Consider the following 21,669-nt stretch of genomic DNA (forward strand, 5'->3'; position numbering starts at 1 on the left):
ACAATACCTCCTCAGATCTGTCCATACAATCCAAATATTAAGCTTCTGTAGGGAATACATACAACATATGTGAGTTACTATTAGATTGTTGACTGTATGCTCATAACAGCATGCCACAGTTGTGGCAAGAATTAGTCGTAGATCACCCTGAAAATCATGAGTACTACACACCAATAAATACATATTTCTTTCTTAATACACTAGACTTTTAAATTTGTATTACAGCTTAAGAGCCTAAGTAGAGTTACATGGAAAGGAAAATGAGCTACTGAAGGTAGCTGAACATTCAATAAACAGAATAAAAAAATGGGAACAGTCAGTTGATTTATTCTTCACATATACAGGGTTAGAATTTTAAATGTGTTTTGGCTGACAAATGTTTTATGCTAGTTTATAGCAGACACAAAGAGCAAATCAAATTACAGCAGAGCATCTGAATCTGATATGAATGTGTATCAATTACTGAAGAAGAAATTCTCTACCTTAAAATACCCTACTCTTTTTGGAATATTTATAATATCAAGCTTTTACTGCCAATGAAGAATTAATTTAATGGGGGCCATTATTCATTAACTTAGTCTTCACAAATTCAGAGGTATTGTCTTTACATGCTTTGACCAAAGATATACAACAAAGGGCTTATTCACCAATTAAATGTGATAATATTAATCCTTGACCTTTGAGAAAAGAAAACACTTCAAATGTGTTCAGCATATCTTAATGTTTTGGATATTCATTATTTCCAATGTCAGACTGATGTTATTAAGCAGAGGAAGTAGAAAAATATGAACTTAGTGTATAATCCCCAGGTTTAGTGTCTATCTCCAAAACACATTGCCCCAAACACCACTTGAACTCATAGTGCTAAAGAAAGTGGTTTTTGTTATTCCTCCAGGAGATGAAAAATCTGTTTTATTTCTTTTTTTAATGTAGTAATTGTCTCAGTGTTCAATACTCTACAATGTATTTGTCATTATGACAGGAAAAAATACAAAAATCAGAATTTTGCACTTCAGATACTCTCATGAGTCTTACTTTGCTAGTGAGAACGTCCAGGAGCACTTTTGATCACAGAATCAATTAGGTTGGAAAAGACTGCTGAGATCATCAAATCCAACTTCTGACCAAACATCACCTTGTCAACTAGACCATGGCACAGTGTCAGGTCCAGTCTCTTCTTAAACATCTTCAGGGACAGTGACTCCACATCCTTCCGGGGCACACCATCCCAATGTCTAATCACCCTTTGAGTGAGGAAATTCCTCCTGATCTCCAACCTGCGCCTCCCCCATCTCAGATTAAGGCCGTTTCCTTTTGTCCAGTCCCTGTTGCCTGGGAGAAGATTCCAACCCCCACCTGGCCACAGCCTCCTTTCAGGCCTTGTGCAGAGCAATTAAGCCTCCCCTAAGGTTCCTTTTCTCCAGGCTAAACAACCCCAGCTCCCTCAGCCACTCCTCACAGGACTTGTGCTCCAGACCCTTCCCCAGCCTTGTTGCCCTTCTCTGGGCATTCTCCAGCACCTCAACGTCCTTCTTGCAGTGAAGGGCCCAGAACCAGACACAGGACTCAAGGTGTGGCCTCACCAGTGCCAAGTACAGGGACACAATCCCTGCCCTGCTCCTGCTGGCCACACTATTGCTGATCCAGGCCAGGATGCCATCGGCCTTCTCAGCCATGTGGGCACAGCTGGCTCATGTTCAGCCACTGTCACCAGCATTCCCAGATCTCCTTCTGTCCCCTTGCTCAACTTGCTCTTTAAAGACTAGTTCTATCATTGATTAAAATAAGTGGGAAACCCTCCACACTGACTGTCCTAGCCCTCTGGCCTAGGGCTTTACTTCCTGTGCAGAATGACTTTGTCTCTACCCCTGCTTAGAGATTTCTGTCCCTTTGATATAGAAGTATGGTTTATCTATTTGTGCATTACAATTTCCTATCGCTCCTTCCCTTTACTTATCTCTATGCTCCCTTCTGCTTAGAGTATCATTAAAAAAAAATCCAATGCAAGAAAAAACCAAATCTGTAATTTTGGTTACTTCATAATTTCAAATAAACCAACCTACAACAAAAAACGTTTCTGTAAGTCTCTAAGATTTATTTAATATTTTCTGTTGTGACAGATGACTGATTGTCATAACAAATCAACTGTCACAGTATAATGGGGATTTTTTTAGAACTCATACATGGTAAAGAATGCAGTTCACCAACAATAATTAAAAGAAAAAGGCCTATAATTTGATCCTAAATAGGAAAAAATCTTAAAGGATAAGAAGATATACTCAGCAAATGATTATTTGGAGCAGATTCTTGAGTAGACTACAGAAATGTTACATTACACTAAATAAAGTTACTGGCCCTTAACTTCTAGACATAGAAGTTCAGATTCCTGGGGATCATATGAAAAATACATATTCATCAATAAAAATAAACCTATTTCTTCAGAGTCAACGTGAAAACTCTACACACTTCAATAAGATCCCTACTTTTAAAATAAAAAACATGCCCCTAACATAATTTTGTGGTTTTGAGTGAATATTATTCATTAAGGGAAATTATTCATTAAGATAAAGAGAGCCTGAATAAGACACTTCTAAAAGCTGATTCTTAAATATTCTGCATTTCCTTTGCTTTTAATAGAGACCTTAAAAAGAAGGGAATATGCTTTCACAATTTTCTTGGATGCTGTGTCAGCCTCTACCATCCACTTTGAAGGACATAAGCAAAAAGTAAACTATCACATTTAAGCTTTATAAAATTTCACTATTTTTTCCAGCTTTTCTTCACTGCATAACAGCACAGAATAGTTCACTTAGAAGGGACCTACAATAATCATCTAGTTCTAACACCTGACCACTTCAGGGCTGACAAAGTTAAATCACATTGTTGAAACCACTGTTCAAATGCTTCTTAAACACTGAGAGGCATGACTACAGCTGTTATTAAAACTAGGGGAAAAAACCCATGACTATGGCTGTTAGTAAAACTACAGTGTCTATAATTTTAATGGCAACAGTTTAATATATGGAGACTTAGATATCATCTGTTTCTATTCTGTTGACCAGAACCATTATATTTTTCCTCATATTCATTTGTGTGTCTTTCTAAACCTTCAGATAATGAGCCATCAATAGTTAATGTAGCAGTTGATGTACCTGGCTCAAGCTAATATAATTGATATCAATGTTTATGAAGCAGATACAGAGTGAACAGGAGTACACAGTCTTGCTGATGGCTTCAGGCATTCAGCACATGTTCTTCCTCCTCTAAATATTTAAGTTTCTGTCTTTTTTCCACATATCCCATTTTATTCCTCGCTGGATTGCCATATCAGTCTTCTTCCGTCATCAAGTATTTATTAAGAAGCCCAAAGCTTTTAAGATAAAATCTCCTGCTTATAATTATTTGTGATATGTTACTGTATACACAGAACTTTACAACAGCAAGGAAATAAACTCATACTTGAAAAGAATTCAAGTTGTTATTTGTAAGTATAATTATACATTTAACTGTGCTCTCTGTTGTCATCTTATTGCAGGGGTTCCACACTGCTGCCTCCTTAGCACAAAAGCTTCCTACCTTCCTGGTGTTTTCTCATGGGCATTTCCTCTGAGCACTGACTTTTTCTTCTTCACAAAGCAGCCAACTGACTCCAGGTCCCTTCTCAACCAGCCACCCCACTCTTTTATAGCACTCTTCTTCACATTGCTTACAGCTGTGGCCTATAAAAGTCAGGCCTGCTCCTATCTTTGATAATTGGCCCAGTTGCAAGTCCTTCAGGGTAAGATTACTTTCTATCTTTATTTTCTTATATTCCCTTATATCCCCCTACAGCTCTGTTTGGAATATGATGGTGGGTTAGTGTTGTTGTTATCTTATTGTATTTCATATTTCTGGAGTCCCATCTTAAAGTCCATACCTTCTTGCTGGTCCTATTATGCAGCTCCTCTCTGCAGCACAGTTCCTCATGGCTTCCACAGGGGCTCCTCCTGGGCTCTCGACCCAACCCCCTTTTATCCCAGAGCCCTTCATGAGCTACAGCTGCTACCCAACCAAGGATCCCACAGCTGTAGCTCATCCAGAGCAACAGGACCCACCTATCTAATACATAGGACTCTCACTACATATATATATTCACAAGGACTCCTTTATAACAATACATATATTCAGGCCCCTACATTTCCCCCCTTTTCTTTTAACAATTTCTCAATTACACAGTTACAATATTCATATCTGTCCCAGCTCCCAGGCTGCCACAGCTCTCGGCTGTCCTATCTTCCACTGTCCCAGCTCTCCGGCTGCCACAGCTCTCGGCTGTCCGGGGGATTCCATACCTAATACATATATTCAGGCCCCTACATTTCCCCCCTTTTCTTTTAACAATTTTTCAATTACACAGTTACAATATCCATATCTGTCCCAGCTCTCAGGCTGCCACAGCTCTCAGCTGTCCTATCTTCCACTGTCCCAGCTCTCCGGCTGCCACAGCTCTCAGCTGTCCTATCTTCCACTGTCCCAGCTCTCCGGCTGCCACAGCTCTCGGCTGTCCGGGGGATTCCATACCTAATACATATATTCAGGCCCCTACATTTCCCCCCTTTTCTTTTAACAATTTCTCAATTACACAGTTACAATATCCATATCTGTCCCAGCTCCCAGGCTGCCACAGCTCTCGGCTGTCCTATCTTCCACTGTCCCAGCTCTCCGGCTGCCACAGCTCTCGGCTGTCCTATCTTCCACAGCTCTTCAGGCTGCTACACCTATCTTCCACAGCTCTTCAGGCTGCTACACCTATCTTCCACAGCTCTTCAGGCTGCTACACCTATCTTCCACAGCTCTTCAGGCTGCTACAGCTCTCAGGCTGTCCTATTTTCCACAGCTCTTCAGGCTGCTACACCTATCTTCCACAGCTCTTCAGGCTGCTACAGCTCTCAGGCTGTCCTATTTTCCACAGCTCTTCAGGCTGCATACCTCCATCACGTCGGGGTCACCAATTGTTGTTGTTATCTTATTGTGTTTCTTATTTCTCGAGTCCCATCTTAAAGTCCCTACCTTCTTGCTGGTCCTATTATGCAGCTCCTCTCTGCAGCACAGTTCCTCATGGCTTCCATAGGGGCTCCTCCTGGGCTCTCGACCCAACCCCCTTTTATCCCAGAGCCCTTCATGAGCTACAGCTGCTACCCAACCAAGGATCCCACAGCTGTAGCTCATCCAGAGCAACAGGACCCACCTATCTAATACATAGGACTCTCACTACATATATATATATTCACAAGGACTCCTTTATAACAATACATATATTCAGGCCCCTACAGGTTAGGAAAAAAAAAAAAAAAAAAGATAGTCCAGAGAGGACCCAGCTAAAGTAGTGTCTTACCTACATCACAGATATCTCAATCTGTCTTTTATCATATAATATTAGTTAGGAGTCATCCAATAGAATAAAATTGGTATTTAACACTATGAAAACAGCTTTCATTCAATTTTATGTGGAAAAAAGAACTGCCATGTGCTGTTATATGTTCTGTCACCAAGGAAGAAAAACCTTAAATTTTTCCTAAGCATTTGTTAGGTTGGACACAACTAATACTTCAGCATTGTGTTGCATTTAAACTATTGCAACTTTATAATGCCAAGTTTTCTTTGATTTCCAGATGCTCTGTCTCCCCTCTACATGTAAATCCTGTAAAAACATGTATTTCCATATTTACTCTACTAGAACTAATAGTTATGGTTAGTATCTGATTTTTTGCATACATCTCAATATGCTTCCCCCAATGTTAACATCTTGAGACAAACAGTTAAAATAATTAGCAAAAAAGCATCATTCCAATTTGTTTAAGAAAATATTTCTGTTATTTAGGAATCTAAACTGATTTTGGCAGTCACAAACACTTGCTACTTGCATTGATTTTTGTGGGAACAGCATGGATTCAGAACACCTGAAAATTAACATGTTTCTATTTAGTAGCCAGCAAAACTATAAAACACAGGAAATTCAGAGATAGAAACAAGCACTGGCTCAAGCTTTAGTTTTTACACATGAATACAGAGCATATCACTAGATTTTTGAAACAGAAAACTTGGAACTTTCCCCTCAGACACATTTCACTCAGATCTCCATTTCACTACTTGGAATTTTTCTTAAGTTATTCCCTGGAAATTTGAGAAAAATGCATACTTTTGCAAGATTTAAAAAAAAAATATGGAGAACTTACAGAAGTCCTTCACACAAGAGGATGTTTTTAGAACCTCAGAAAAAGTACTGATTATTCATTCAAATATACAGGATGCCATCGGTACTCCATGTTCTTCAGCACAGCCAGAAAGAAATTAAGAGTGAAAAAACCCCATCATTCCATCTTCATCATAGAAACAAAAGCTGTTTTGAGAACAATACTGTGGGTCAAGCTATTATTTTCACCCAAACAGCAAATGCCCAATCCAAAATAAACAGTCTATTTTAATTAATTCTGTTTAAATCTGTGTCTTTATTTCTGTCAGGCTATTTTATTTTTGTATCTATACATGTGTCTGTGCAATGCCAGTATTTTGTACCCATGTACTATACGCACACACATCTGAAACAGAAAACACAACCTCAGAATAAGGCCCTACTGATTTACTGTTGTCTCCCTATACCTTTCTTGTCTCTGGCAGTAACAAACTCATTGCTCACTGCATTGGAAGAAAATGTAAGTCTATCAACAAAATTCTCTAATCGCAATTCTATTAAAGGCTAACATTGATCAAATTACATAAACTGGTTCAATAAAACAAGGTCATTACATTTCCCTCTTTGGATTTTCCCTTCTATCATGCCTCCAGTAAGCATTTCTAAATGAGTGGTATCTTATTAGATCAAATAAAACCTTGATTACTACTATATTTCTATAACTGATTTTATTACTGAATTATTGTAGCTAACAATTACAATTTAGTTGAAATCTATGGGGTACCAGAGGACATAAAAAAAGATTCCTTTTAGTATTGGAGTTCCACACTCCAAACAATCCTACCATCGATATCCAGTAAGATTTGCAAACAGTGCTGACAATAATATCTATTGCAGAGAAAAAAAATATTTTTGCAGCATTCAAAAGAATTGAAACTCAACTAGAACTAGGTGTTTAGATCTCCACCAGAGAGATTCACTCGAATCACAACATACTCAGACTTGCTGGAAATAAACAAAAAAAGTTTAAAAAAAGAAAGAAAATAGACTTCCAATGGTCTCTTTCAGTATAAATTATTCAATGATCTCTACCAAAGAATAGCATATCTAGACTGCTTTAGTTTTAAATGGTCTATTTTAAAGACAGGAGGTTTTATATCCATGCATAGAAGAATTCAACTCATATAAGTTAAGCTGTTTAAAGCCATGCAAACTACACACTGTGCTCCAGCCACAGCACCCCGACTTGCAGAAAGCAAAGGCATGGACTGGGAGAATGCAGAACCACCCACTGGAGAGCAAGTCTGAGATTATGTACAGGGAGTGCAAGTCCATAGCAGCTGATGAGATGCATCCACATGTCCTAAGGGAACTGATGAAGCGTCTAAGCCATTATCCATCATATTTGAGAAGTCGTGTCAGCCCTGTGAAGTTTCCACTGACTGGAAAAGGAGAAAGGTAACCCTAATTTTTAAGAAGGGTAAAAAGGAAGATGTAGGCAACTGAAAGCCAGTCAGTTTCACCTCAGTGACCAGCAAGACCATGGGGCAGATCCTCCTGGAAACTGTGCTAAGGCATATGGAAAATAATGAGTTCACAGCCAATAGTACTAAAAAAGATGTATCATATGGGCAGATTCCGATAATCAATACAAGAAAAGACTTACAGCCACTAAAAAATAAAATCTGCTACCATAAAGGATCAGTAAAATCAGGACTTTCTGGTAATGTAACATTGAAGAGAAATGAACACAAATGGAAAGGCAGAAGGTTCCTCTTGAACATCAGGAAACCTTTTTTACGTTTTACAGTAAGGGTGACTGAGCACTGGCACAGGTTGCCCAGAGAGGCTGTGGAGTCTACCTTCAGAGATATTTAAAAGCCATCTGGACACAGTCCTGGGCAGCCTGTTCTTAGTAACCCTGCTGCAACAGAAAAGCTAGACAAGGTGACCTCCTGAGGTCCTTCCCTACCTCAACTATTCTGTGAATAATAATTTCTAAGTAAATCACTGAGCAAGTATATTATTAATGAACAAAATAAACTTGACTAGAGAGTGGCAAGTTATTAACATCTTCATATAAATTAATACCTTTCATACCTTGAAACTTATTCTTGAAAGGCTAAAAGCAGCAATAAAGTAACCAAAAACCAACACTCATTCAGTACTGCTTACCAGAATACAATAACGAATCTTAGAATTCTATCATAAGAGAAGTCATTCAAAGTCTTACAATGACATATGCTTATTTTTCCAGTTTGTTTACAAGGTAACTAATCAAGGTGATATTTTCTAGACTACTTAGCCTAGAGAAGATTATGGTTAAATTTACTTGAGAAAGTTGTAACTAAACATTTTCCTCTTTTTAGCACTCAAAAACAGAGTTAGAGTTCCTAACCTTTTTAGTAGAACACTTTCTTATGCTGCAGTAAAAGACCTTATTTTACTCCAATAAAACAAAAACAGAATATTAAGTATTTAGATTGTATGCTTCCTCATTACAGCGTATTTCATTGTATTTAGCTTTTTTTTTTTTTTTCTGGATTTAAGAGTCGTGACCTAAATGCAATAAATTCCTGTTGTTGGGGATCATGCAGTGCAGACCCAGACACACTTTCCTTAGAAGATTCCACTATCAATAGGCAGCTTTGAGAAGAATAAACAAGATCACTTGTGAACTAGATTCCAAGTATCTCCAGAATAAAGTCTGAAATAAAGAATCTGAAGAGGTGTTTTGGGTCCGGTTCACATGTTAAGCAAAGGTATTTTGACATACAATATCTTTTATACCAGTTATGGGTTTTCACTGTGTCTTGGTCTAAGAAAGATGCCATTCCTTCATAATGCAAGACCTTTTTTTGATGAATGATCTATCTTTATTCATGGTACCCTACAATCATTTATTCCTTCATCAACATTATTTTTGGCTTAAAATATTTTTCATCTTTACCTGTTCATTCCATCTTCCTGTCTCTCCAAGAAAATCTATGAAATCACTCATAGTCCCTCTCAAGTCAGTTTCCCCCAGAAATAAGAAATCTTCAATTAGTCTTTTCAGACAGAAAATGTTACTTACTCTTTCCTCTAGCAATGTTTTTCTCAATCTCTTCCAATTTGAGGTCGACTCTCAATCACTACTGAGCCAAAACTCAGATAAATAAGGTCCAAACCACCCCTTGGTCTAAATGCACTAATATTTACCTACTTCCAACACAAGTCTCTTACATAACACATTTCAAAACGATGCTTTCCATTTTTAACCTCCCACTGGCTGCCTATCACCATTGTAAACCATATATTATCCCTCTTTACTACAGCTACCTAAACGGTAATGATTTTTTTTATTACCTGCTAGATATAAGATATTCACCCTTTTACCACGCACTGCCATCCCACCTCTGTTACTCTTGTTCTTGTGTATTATAATACTCCCTTAGTTCAAAATTCAACTCAATTTTGTCATCTGAAATTTCCACTAGCATGCTTCTTCTTATGCTCAAATAAATAAAAGCTTCAAAATAAATTAACTACTACTACTCTCCTTTTATCCTGTCAGTCTACTGTAAGTGAAAATTTTTTCTCTCTCTCCTTTATTACTGACCTTATTAATTATTATATTGCTATCCTTACACACCTCCCATCTATCAGTAATTTAAATGAGTTGACTTCAAAAGATGTAATTTTAGGGATTCTGTAGTTCCCCAATCTAAAAAGTCTGGTACCAAAGAGTCATGTTGAGTTACTTTGTATAAAGATAATTTTGATAAACTGTTGTTATATTTTTAAGTTAGCTTTTTGACATATCATTAGATTTTCCTCCAAAACAAGATTAAAGTCTTCCCTGTTATTTTATTTAGACTAGCTAATCTGTAATTTTCTGCTCACTTTTTCCCTCCTCCCTGAAACATAACTGTTCAGTTACAGACAGATGTTCATAAAGTTTAAACTGCCAATCTAATGGAAATAAAATTTATTTCAATGGTAGCACTTAGCATGACAACTATATTTCTGTAACTCAGTTTTGAAAGACATGGTTAATTGTACATTGTTCTGTTGCAGTGCAGACCAGTATAGAATATTAAAGATATTTACAGTCATTGGCTGCAGCCCTAACAGCTGTAACAGCATTAACTAATAACACAAGCTTCCTATTAAAGTTATTTATGATTTCCTATTTCCCATCAGACAAGATTTTTCAATGGCTGAGTTTTCATGCAAGCTCTTTTTGTGCAGGTTCTATTTATTACAAGTGTAATGATTTTTCTAGAACATATTTTTCACTGTAAACACTTAGACAATAAACAAAAACAGTGTCCTAACAAAAATGCTTTGGAATATAACTGTGTCAATACACAGTTTCTACTCATAAAGCACAATGTAAATACTAAGAAATAATTGAATTTTGAAAACCACTCGAGGGATCAAGAACTAAAAGAATAAATTCTGATAAAGCAAGACTCATTAGATGCCACAACTACATGATAATTATCACATAGATATCATATATTTATATATTCTCCCCTAAACTGAGTAAAGAGAGAATTCTTCCTCTCCACTAGGTAATAATTCCTAGGTAATGTTAGAAGGCTACAACAGGAAGTTAGCAAGGCAAGTTTGCCATTCATAAAACCAGAAACCAAAAAACTGTGAAAGTACTATATAGAATATCTCAAGTCCAGAACTGAAACTAAATAGTATGGCAGTGATATGAAAATTACATCCTTGAAAGACTCTATTACTCAAATGTATATTACTAAGCCAGTGTTCTGTACTTATAAGAATTTAGTTATTACATGAAGATCTAGATAACATATTTGATGGACTTAAAACCTGATTCTGCTTTAAGGTGTTACCAGTGTGTTACACAGTTTCTCATATGGGAAACCTACATCTCTCTTAGATATAAGGAGGAACGCTACCCGAAACACATTCCTAATGGTACCTGGTAGACCAAAGCATTCACCTGACAAATCTATTGCTTTTAGCAGATGTATAGCTATCATTCAAAACTATGTAACAAAATATAATTTTAATCTTTATTTCTTACTAGAAGAAATAAAGAATAAAATACTATCATGATCCATTTCCTTAGAATTAATTTCTTTTAGGCTCTGGCATTTATGGCATTTATACTGAATATTATTTTCCTTAGCTAGTCTCCAGTATTTTAGCAGGTGTTCTGCATATGCAAGACTTGTTAGGGCTTAGACACCTGCTAGTGCTCAACAAAAATACCTCACTATGGGCTCAGTGGAGAGTGCATCAGCACACTGAAAGGGGCTTAACAGATGCTGAGTGTCCTCTCTTCTTTGGATTTCCAGGAGTAAGTCTTTGAATAAAGGATTTATGCTGCCTTTCACTTACTCTTTTCTACTCTTCTATGTAGAGATACCTGTAAAAAGAAGCTCAACTGCCTACAAATAAAGAGAAAAAAAGAAAAAAAAAACAACCTTGATTTTACAGTTTATCAACCTTGATTTTACAGTTTATCAAGATCATTGCTACACCTTTTTGTTTGTCCCAAAACAGCGGCAGGCATTCTCATTGTCTGGAGCTCTTTCTCTATCTCTCTTTCTCTGTTTCTCTGTTTCTCTGTCTCTCTCTCTCATTTTGTCCTATCCCAAGATATTTCAAAAACCTACTGAGGTTAACCCTTGAATATTGGGCTTTTCCCTGTTCCAGAGGGTGCCACTTGCCTCTTCTACCCTTAAATTTTTTTTTACTTATTGCCTCTTTATTCCAACCACACACTTCCCTAATTCCTCCCTAGGCCCTAATGGTCACATTCTCTAATACATGACAGCTCAGAGACACAAAGCAAAAAACATGGAGTAAATCTGAATTTTGAATCATGGTATCTTTTCAACCTCTGGCCACATACGCAGACTGAAGTAAAATCTTTCTTTGCTTTTAATTCCAGTATATTAAAAACAATTATATTGACACATATTATTGATATATATCACAGTATTTTAACTGAAGTCATTCAGTTTTGAAGTTCCTAAAAAAGACTAGGGTAACTTCAGATAGTGAGATTTATATAAATATTTAAACTTAATTGAATTAAAATATTAAGGTATCAGTTTTTTTTGGGGGGTTGTGTCATACCTTATTTAACTACATTAGTTAGTTTTATTGTTTATTAGAAGTCTCTAGAAAACATTCTCATTCTTCTTTCTTTATTTCTACCTCTAGATCTTTTATTTAAATGATCCCTCACCTGTTGTAAATGCTAGAGCAACAGCCAAAAGAACCAGTAGCTACAGGCCTTCATCTTGCTCTCCTTCAAGTCAACGGCATTACTCCTATTCTTAAATATGAAAAAAGGTCCCATAGAGGTCAAACCAGGTTCTGTTAATTCAATAGGAGTTCTGCAGCTGACATCAATGGGAGCAAAATTTGGACCTCAAGGAATGCATACTGATTAGGGTTAAAGTAATTGGTGTTAACTCAAAAATTAGTGAACCTAAACAAAAAAAGAAGAATCTTTGTTAACAACATACCTGAGGCAGTGCTGAGTTCAGCTGTCGCTGGAGGGAATCTCTGTCGTAGATGACATCCTGTAGGCGTTGCTGTGCAAGTGACAAGCTTTCCTGTGTCTCCCGAAGGGTATCCAGGAGACGGTCCCTTTCATCCAGCATGTTCACCATCAGCTGCTCAAAATGAGAATCCGAGTCCGAGCCACTGCTTTGGGACCCCCGTTGACTCATCGGGGTGTCCTCGTTTATCGTTGGCATCACTTCACACATCATTTCTTTAAAACAAACACAAATCAAGGAACAGCTCTTCAGTAACGAAAACATTTGAGGATGTTTCATAAGAGGAATAATAAACTCTGTACATGGACACAGTTAGTAGATTATTGCATTGTTCCCACTTTTAAACTTGCATGCAATGTTAATCAGTTGATCAATAAAGAGGGATTAAATACAGTGACTAATTCCATAGAGCAAAGACTTTGAATGTGCTTCCCAAAACTAAGGAAGACTGACTGGAAGGAGATGGAGGGTTACAGAATATTTAAATTAATAGTTTTGGAAATAATACTCTCTTAAAATAACAGAAAATATTTCCTCTGCAAATGTAGACTCCCTTATTGTGGCTTTTCTCCCTTCTCTTACTTAATTTCATTGTTGAATTGTTGGTATTAATGTCAATAGCTGCCACTAATTGCCAGATTTTGTCTTCCTCTAGGCAATTGTACAGCTCAGGCTAACCATTGATCCAGTATCATGCTGCCTTAACAATGCCAGGTTAATCTATTTTTCTATCTAGTTATTCCCATCCTCAGGGGAAGTTATTCTCCAGTGAGCTTGTTCAGTAAGAGGTCAAGAACTAGAAACTCTGCTAATTATATCCCTATGATATCTTGTGCAAATTGAATTACCAGGAACCGAATCACCGTTGTTTGTTTCTGAAATCTGTCCTGAGCAGAGCAAATAACATCACCTAGTCCCATACTTCAGCTCCAAATTTATTAGATCTATCTTATAAATTAACCAGAATTACGTAAATGTCAAACCCCCACTTCATGTACAGTGAGGAGCTTTAGGCATCTTTGGGAGAGCTTGCTGATGTTGACTGCTTTGTCCACTGTCCCCAGGGACCTTGGGATGTGGGATGCCAGCCAGAGGAGCCTGTCTTGCCTCCAGGAACCTCTCACAACATCATGTAAGCACAGTGCACTCAGCAAGGGGCCGTCACCAGTCTCCACTCAGCTCCCACCTGTGGCTGACCAGTTTGGGATGGTCATGTTCACAGTGAACAAAAGGATAACTAAAAAAATTCCAAGGCCATCTGCCACTTGCTCAGTTCAATGATAACTTTTCGGTGTGCACCAGGTGGCCAGAGACCATGGTCTCTGCATGCCCATTCTCCAAGATCAAAGTTAACAATCTGGATTGTCACTGAACCCTTTCTGCCTCACAATCATCAACATCTCATGGGTCACACTTCTTGTCCTAGGGAATTGTCACCTGTGAAGCTTCATCATTCAAGAAATTACTTCCAATGTGCTTCACATGGTTTCTAGTGTGAAGGGCACAGCATTTCCTACCCCTGCACACAGGCTGTGGCAGAGTGAGAGTGGTACAATTTTGCGGGAATGCTGGTGAGTGTGTGAGAACAGGTAGGGAAAGCTCTGTGTGGACAGCTGTTGCTGTCTCAGCACCTTGCATTCACACTAGATAGGAAATCTCTTCAAGTCATTATGTGGATGTGCGAAGCCATATAAGTGGTTGTGGGGTTATAAGGGAATCCATGAATGCTCATGGCACTATTATCACATCTTGTCCCTCTCAGCTGTTGCCTTCAGGGAAGGCAGGGGCTATGCATTGTTCTTATTTTGAATCCCTGGACTGCATTGTTCTGACAGCACAAGTAACAAACTTGGGCTATGACTAAGATAGAAGAGAAGGCAGGGAATGGGTGGGCAGTTCCTGGTGTAGGCAGTTGCTATTTGGAAGTTTTCTCCCACAGCTCACAGCCCCAGGAGAATCTTTAAAAGGTACAGCAGTTCTCGCAGTCAGCCTGGTGATGTACATCGCTTTCTGGGAGTCCAGAGATCAATGCCATTATTCCATTGGAACCACTTGCATCCTCTCCCTCCCCCACCCTGAGAGTGAAGAGAAATACAGCAAAGCAGTCTGTTAACCTGAGCCAGATAGAAAGGCTGGGAGGGTGTGACAGAAAGGGACATTTGGACTCTTGTAAGAGCAAGGAGCAGGAGATATGGGAGGGAATCCTGGATCATGACCTCACAGAAATTGTTTGTGGGGGTCCGTGAGGACCCCAAATAACGTGGAAGGAAACCTGGCTTCTCAGAGTGCCCCTGGGTCACCAAGCCACAAAAAAAGTAACAAAATCTCAAGCAACTGCAGGTTTGCTGTGGGGCTTCCAAAGAAAAATTTCTTACAGCCTTTCATGAAAGACCTAGTATGCCACACTGTTCGATTTACTATGATTTGTGTCTTCTTGCCTTTAGAAAAGCATTTTTGTTTTCCTTTTTTAAAACTTTCTTGGCATTTATCACTCTTATATTTGCCAACACATGGGATGCTTTCAGTGTCCTGAGGCAGCCACCATTCAACACTGTTCCCAAGCATGTGCTGAAGAACAGAGCTACTTCCCCAGGACCTTATTACACCTGTTACAAATTTCCTGCTTGATAGCAGGTAGGAATCAAAACACTGAGAATATTTGAAGAATTTTTAAATGAAGAAAAAAAAAGGAAAGAAGACTTATCAAGAGGGACTGCAACAAAAGCTAGGGCAGGTAAAGCAGAGGAAGAACTACACAGGAACAGAGGAGGAGTGTCAGCAAACAGATCGATCACAGCCTAGTAGTATAAGATTGGAAGCTGAGGACAAATGGAAGGTCACATATGTATTTGGATCTTTATACAGGAAATTAAATATGTTGCCGAGCTACAAGAGTTCTTGACATTTCCTGATGGTGTTTGCATGCATTAGTCAACCTTTGGCTAACCACAGGTTTATGTGGTTCACACATAGGGTCAGGAGATTTAAAGGTAAGAGTCAGCTCCCAGCTTAGTTATCCCTGAAAGGAATTTAGTTTGCATACACCAGAAGGACATAGATGACCAAGACAACACATACAGACAGAAACAGCTGAGGGATTCATGCTAAAACATAACATAAAAATAGTACTGCTATGATCAGTTTGGTCTGATTGCTAATGTGGTGATATCTTGAGTAACCTGGATTATATTTTTTAAAGTTCCAGTAGGGAAAGAGGGCCATTTCTGATTTTCCTTCTATTTAATTTCAATTTTAAACCTAAATTTAAAAAACTCCATCACCCTAACAATTTTTAGTCTGGGTTCATAATATAATCAGCTGAAATATTTCATACAATGAAATTAGAACGAATCACTCTACCTACCTACTCTTCCCCACTTACCACAGACCATAAATCTGTGTTAAGCTCAAGTATATTTTATATAGGAAGAATTTCAATCATTAAACACTGAAAGTGATCTCTCTAATAAATTAACCAGAATAAGCCATTCTTTTTGCAAAAAATATATTCCTTTTTCGGTTGTATTTATAGGGGAGACACAGCCACATTCAATGCTGCAGTTCTAAAAGGCTCAAAATAAGGCTATTTCCAGGGCCACTTCTATTACACTTCAGAACTACCATGCCACACATACTTTTGCAGCTGATCTCTGCATTTACATAACTTTTGAAAAAACTCAGATATCTTTCCCTATATATGCATGAATAAAATTTCATATGCACAAGACAGCTGCATCCTGGACTTAATGATATATGTACAGATCCATGCATACATAGCAGGTATTTGTCTCAGGTACTCAGTTCTTACTAAACATGTAGATATCAATTCCACTCAGAATTTAACTGAACAAGATTAATAAAGAACTGCCATTAAGCTTCCTTTTTGTTCTCCATTCTTACTGCTCCAAAAACTGGCTAGGCTCAGAAAACTTTATTTTTTAAACCATAGCTGCCAGGTAGACCAAGCATATCCAAACTGACATCTGGATATTCCATGTTTTCTAACTGCGCTTATCAGCTTGTCATATGATTGATGGAATATAATCATATGCCCAGGAATGACCCCAAAAGATCAAAGACTGGAATGAAGACTCCCAGCCCTCCACTCTTTTGAATTGGTTTTATACAGCTTAATAGGCTGTTAGTTTCTCATTCAGCTCTGAATGCACTAAAAATCAGATGCATAAACATCTTCGAGTCTGTGCATATATTTTAATCTCTCCAGTTGGTCTGCACATGCCAGCTCCTATGTTGAGATATTTGTTATCCCAGCATAGTATCCCTTTCCCTAATCTATACATTCCTATCAACTCCCACAAGGCAATTACAGTTACATTTCTTTGATGAGCCCTGCTAGTGAAAAACAATTCAGAGCTGACAGCAACAAAAAAGGGAGAATAAACAAAGACAATCAACAATGTACATGAAGCATCAGAATCCTGTCTCTGAAGTTTAAAACAGAAACCTTGAATTGTATTGTCACAACTCTAAATTGCAAACTAACTTCTCTTAAAAGTTTCAGGTAATGTGACAAAATCTAAATGACACAAATCTGGAGTGCATAAATGTCTGCCCTAAATTTCTGAAAATTACAGTTAACACTGAATTTTCTTTTATTTTTCAAACCTGCAGTGAGCAGACTCATCTTGTTTTGCACTTGGCCCAGCACTGAGCAAGGGGTTGTCACAGATGACTTCCAAAGGTCCTTTTCACATGGAATAATTCCATGGGATAGGACCCAAACAAATCAACCACCAAACAAATCCAAGAACCCAAACCCACAGATTTGCTTCTTTTCAAAGGAATGATGAATGATGTTGAATTGAGTAAACTCATGTACCTGTACCCAGCCATAAGGAGGCACCTTTGCAGAGACTGAGTAAATTCCCACTGAAGAATTTTACTAAGGATTTCTTTGCCAAGACTTGATACCTCAAATCCTACTTGGTTACACCAGTGGTGCCTAACCATGCATCTGGCAAGCTCATTGTGCCACCAGAGAACTGCAGGCTTTTGCCCCAGAAAACAGCAGCAAAGAAGCTGGGGGGAAAATGGAAGTAGAAGGTGAGCAGGTAATTAAGACCTGAACTGACCAATTATTCATCAGGAGAACATGAGGTACAGGCCAGGTAACCACAGCAACCCACTAGGGAGCGGACAGCCACCTTGCTTTCTCATATGAGAGAATCACTGAATACTCAGGGTTGCAAGGAACCTCTGGAGATCATCTACTCCAAGCTGAAGGCATGTTAAGTGGAACACAGGCAGCGAGGAATGATCACTGAGGGAGCTGGAATTTCTTTCCAGTGGGTGTTAAGAACTGCAAGGGGTGGATTAAACACCTCTGTTTCATATTTTCAAGACCACAGAAGTCTATGATAACGAAATAGGCTCTCCTGTACATCACTCTGTGCAACACTTCCCATGCAGCAAGAATTGCAAAGAAGAGGAAGGAGAGGAGAGAAAGGAACAAACAAAGTGGCATATTCTTCAACTGAAAGAGCTGACATTAATAGCTGAATGGGCACTATATACCTCTTCATTCAAAAGAAAAGAAGGAAAGCTTGTGTTCTTTGCCAGAAAAAGGCTGACTTGCCCTGTAGTAATACAACTCAACTAAAGTTATGCTTGAGTGATCTAAGCCAACAAAAGTAAGACTTTTCAAATGTGTTTCTCTTTCTTTAAATAGAAAAAATAAAAGCTCTATTGATACTGAACTTACTACTTCTATAGTACAAAGTTTATCACTTTACCCAGTATCCTGAATGCAAGTAAAGCAATCCCTCAATGAAAGATGCATTAAGTCACCAGCATTTTACTGTTAATATATAATCATTGTTCCTAAGATCCATCCTGAGCCACAAAGCAGATATTACAATTCCCTTGGGCAGGGTGCCCCCACAGCATCCAAAACTTGCAAGGACTGCAACATACAGTGAACTTGTGTAGCACCTGCAACTATCCCAAACCCAGGAGAGGTTCTGAAGGGGGAGCAGAATACTGGCAAATTCCTGCTTCCCTTGAAATCCATGTAGCACATAAACACTCCCTGGAAATAGACTTTTAGGTAACGTAATAACTTTAGAACTCTTCTAATTCAAAACAAAACCTAGACACTTATTTAGTAGTAGTTTTGGACCTGTGTGCTCAGGCATCACAGCCATACCCAATGGCAGCTTGAGAAGCAGGACACTAAAGCTCTCAAAACACATTATCTTTCTTGTCCATCGTGTATCTACTGCACCATCTACTACAAAGCCTTTTCCAGGTTGACTGGTTCCTAGTTCAGTGTTTTCTCCAGTTATTTGCATGGAATCAAACCCAGCAAATAACCTGAATTCATGGAAATTCTATCATAGACTTCAATGAGTTTGTATCAGTACAGATGGCTGAAAAAATCACTAACATAGACAAGCCATCAATCTTCTGTCATTTTACTCCCTCCAAACAGAGGCATAAAAGATCACAAATGCCTGTTTTGTGATACCAGGGAGCATGACAGATGTTATGTCTACTACATTACCAGAAATCATGAACAGGTTTCCCCTCTAAACACACAACATCCAACTGGCAAAAAGTAATCTGTCTTACTAGAGGGAGAAAGAATGTGGTTCACCGTGATTAAGATTTTTCAGGCTGTATGCAAAAATGTCATAGCAAATCTATAGCATTAGCTGCATTATGTCTCCATCAAGAGTGAACTCTGTATTAGCTCAAATTAGGAATTCTGCAGCTCAGTTTAAACATCCAGACAAGGGGAATGGACAAAAATTCCAGCACAGAGCACAGAATATGGCCATCCTTGGTTAAGAGTTATATAAAGCTTCTTTTCGGGAGGGACTCCATTAACAAATTAATTGATAGCAACTCTCTTATATTAACTTCTCTCTGATTATGATCATGTATGGACCAGGTGTCAAAGTATGTCCTCAATACTGACTTTCTCTAAAACTACTTGAAATTTCTGTGGTATGTATCCTATAGAGGTGGAAAATGAAAAAGTTGTCTGCCTTCTTCTAACTGGACCCCACCCTATTTGGCATTTTCTGTTATCTCAATTGTCCAAGAGTCTTAGAATTATTTATTCAAGTGAATATTGTAACAAACACTTCTGCAATCTCATTTAGCCTGGAAATTATTTACCAGATGGAGTTCTTTCACTTGGGAAGCTCTGAGAATAAGAAGACACAAAGCTACTTGGCTTCTGCCTGACAAAGGCTCTTAGACAAGCATTCATTTTGCTCACCTTGAAGGCCACCACCTTAGATGTGAATCTAATTTTAGTCCCTCACCTTTCTCTCCATAACTGGCTTTAAAAGCTTGTTTTCTGTTTGCTCTTGTGTTTGATTTGCACACCACAGCTGAGGAATCATTTCAAGTTACTTATAATTTTGCTGCAGGAAAAAGAAGTAGAAATCTACCTACCATACATTCTAGCCTGTCCACAGTGACATCAGCTTGAAAACTCATTTCATTGGATCGTTCTGGGTATTTTGCATTTACAAGCTATTTTTTTCCAAATCATTAAATAGATACAGTGACTGATAAAACCAGATCTTACTGCAATTATGTCTCTTCAGATGTCCTCAGCAGGATCGCTCTTAGGCAGCGCAGTGTAATTCCAATAAGGAAAATCCTTCCTATTGTCTGAGTTGCATTACATGCATATTCCTCCTCCTAGTTAACTCCTTACCTGCCAGCCTCCACTAAACTATGATATCACCTTTAACAGAAGCATCCTGCCCTCCTACCACACAGGAGGGGTGGTCAGCACAGTACCTTAGAAAAAGGACTCATTCCAAGTATCTGTTCTTTATATCATACCTCTTACCTCCTACCTCCCTTAACCACAACCAAAAAAATAAGTTGATTTCACATTTTTCAGTCTGAAACCCCCCAACTCCCATTACAGAAATGCATTTAAATACCACACAAGTGCTACAGCAAGAGGCAGACAGCTAGATTTTGCATTTGCATCTCATCCCCTGGGGATATCGGGGCTAAGGAAGGAATATCTAACTCAGAAATAGAAGGTTCAGTACCTAGTATCTTTTATTTCGGCGTCTGCTATTTCACTTGATCAATAACAACCGCAGTCTCCACCGGCTTCGAGCGGGGACTCACACAGCCGAGCACTCCTGGAGCATCTTCCTAGAAATGGTGACACAGGCGTTGCTCCGAGGAACCCCAAGCCCCCGCACCCGTCCTCCGGCAAGTCTCGCTGCTTGGCACCTCAACATTTTCTTCGGTCACTTCGTCAGCAGCCAAGAGGAGAAGCATCCATGGGAAAAATGGCATATTACAAATTTTGCTTTGGGAAGCAGAGCTCGGTTCAGACCATTGTCGGGAGGAGGAGGGGGGGGAGCGGCTCTTAAAGCTCCAGCAGCCCCTTTCGAGCAACAGCATCTTTGCAGCTGGAGGCAAACCATCACAGGGGGAGGGGGCAGGGCGAAAGCATCTTTCTTTTATTTATTATCTTTTGCTAAACTTAACTGAGCGGTATCTGGCTTCCTCGGCTCTTCGATACCTCCCAGGCTAATTATGCCTCTGTGCGTGACAGAAGTCCACACGCACGCACGACTGCCTGCATGATCAAAAAGCAAACGCGGCTTTCTGCTTTACAGAGAGAAATCCCGTGCCCACGGCTCGCCGCTGCCCGGCTGGCACATCGCTGCCCGGCTGGCACCGTGCACGGAGCCGTGCGGAGCCGGAGAGCCCCGGGCGGGGGTCACCCACGGCACGTGGCCGCGCCCCGGGCACCGCTGCCAGCCCCGCGTCGCCCGGGGACACCGGCAGCGACACTGGCACGGCAGCGCTACGCTACTACACCCTGTAATTCAAGGAGCTCAGGCAAACGCCACGACATCTCTTCTAACCGTAGAGCGTAATAAAGCGTATCATCTGCGGTAATCCGGCCGTGAGAAAGCAGGGATAAAACCTGCCATGATCTCAATAGTC

General features: G+C 39.1%; 1 protein-coding gene across 8 annotated transcripts in view; it reads right to left on the reverse strand.

Annotated features, from left to right (window-relative positions):
• The window catches only part of PPFIA2 (PTPRF interacting protein alpha 2), a 293,070-nt gene extending 272,078 nt beyond the window's left edge, over positions 1 to 20,992 (reverse strand). For all 8 annotated transcript variants that reach the window (XM_059471825.1, XM_059471822.1, XM_059471811.1 and 5 more), the window contains exons 1-2: positions 20,754 to 20,992; positions 12,676 to 12,926 (exon numbers count right to left, since the gene is read on the reverse strand). In XM_059471825.1, the coding sequence (XP_059327808.1) occupies positions 12,676 to 12,924 (249 nt within the window). In that variant the 5' untranslated portion in view covers positions 12,925 to 12,926; positions 20,754 to 20,992. The remainder of the gene's footprint in view (positions 1 to 12,675; positions 12,927 to 20,753) is intronic.
• Between the last annotated feature and the right edge of the window lie 677 nt (positions 20,993 to 21,669).

Source organism: Ammospiza nelsoni, chromosome 5 (assembly GCF_027579445.1).
Source record: "Ammospiza nelsoni isolate bAmmNel1 chromosome 5, bAmmNel1.pri, whole genome shotgun sequence".
Lineage (NCBI taxonomy): Eukaryota > Metazoa > Chordata > Aves > Passeriformes > Passerellidae > Ammospiza > Ammospiza nelsoni.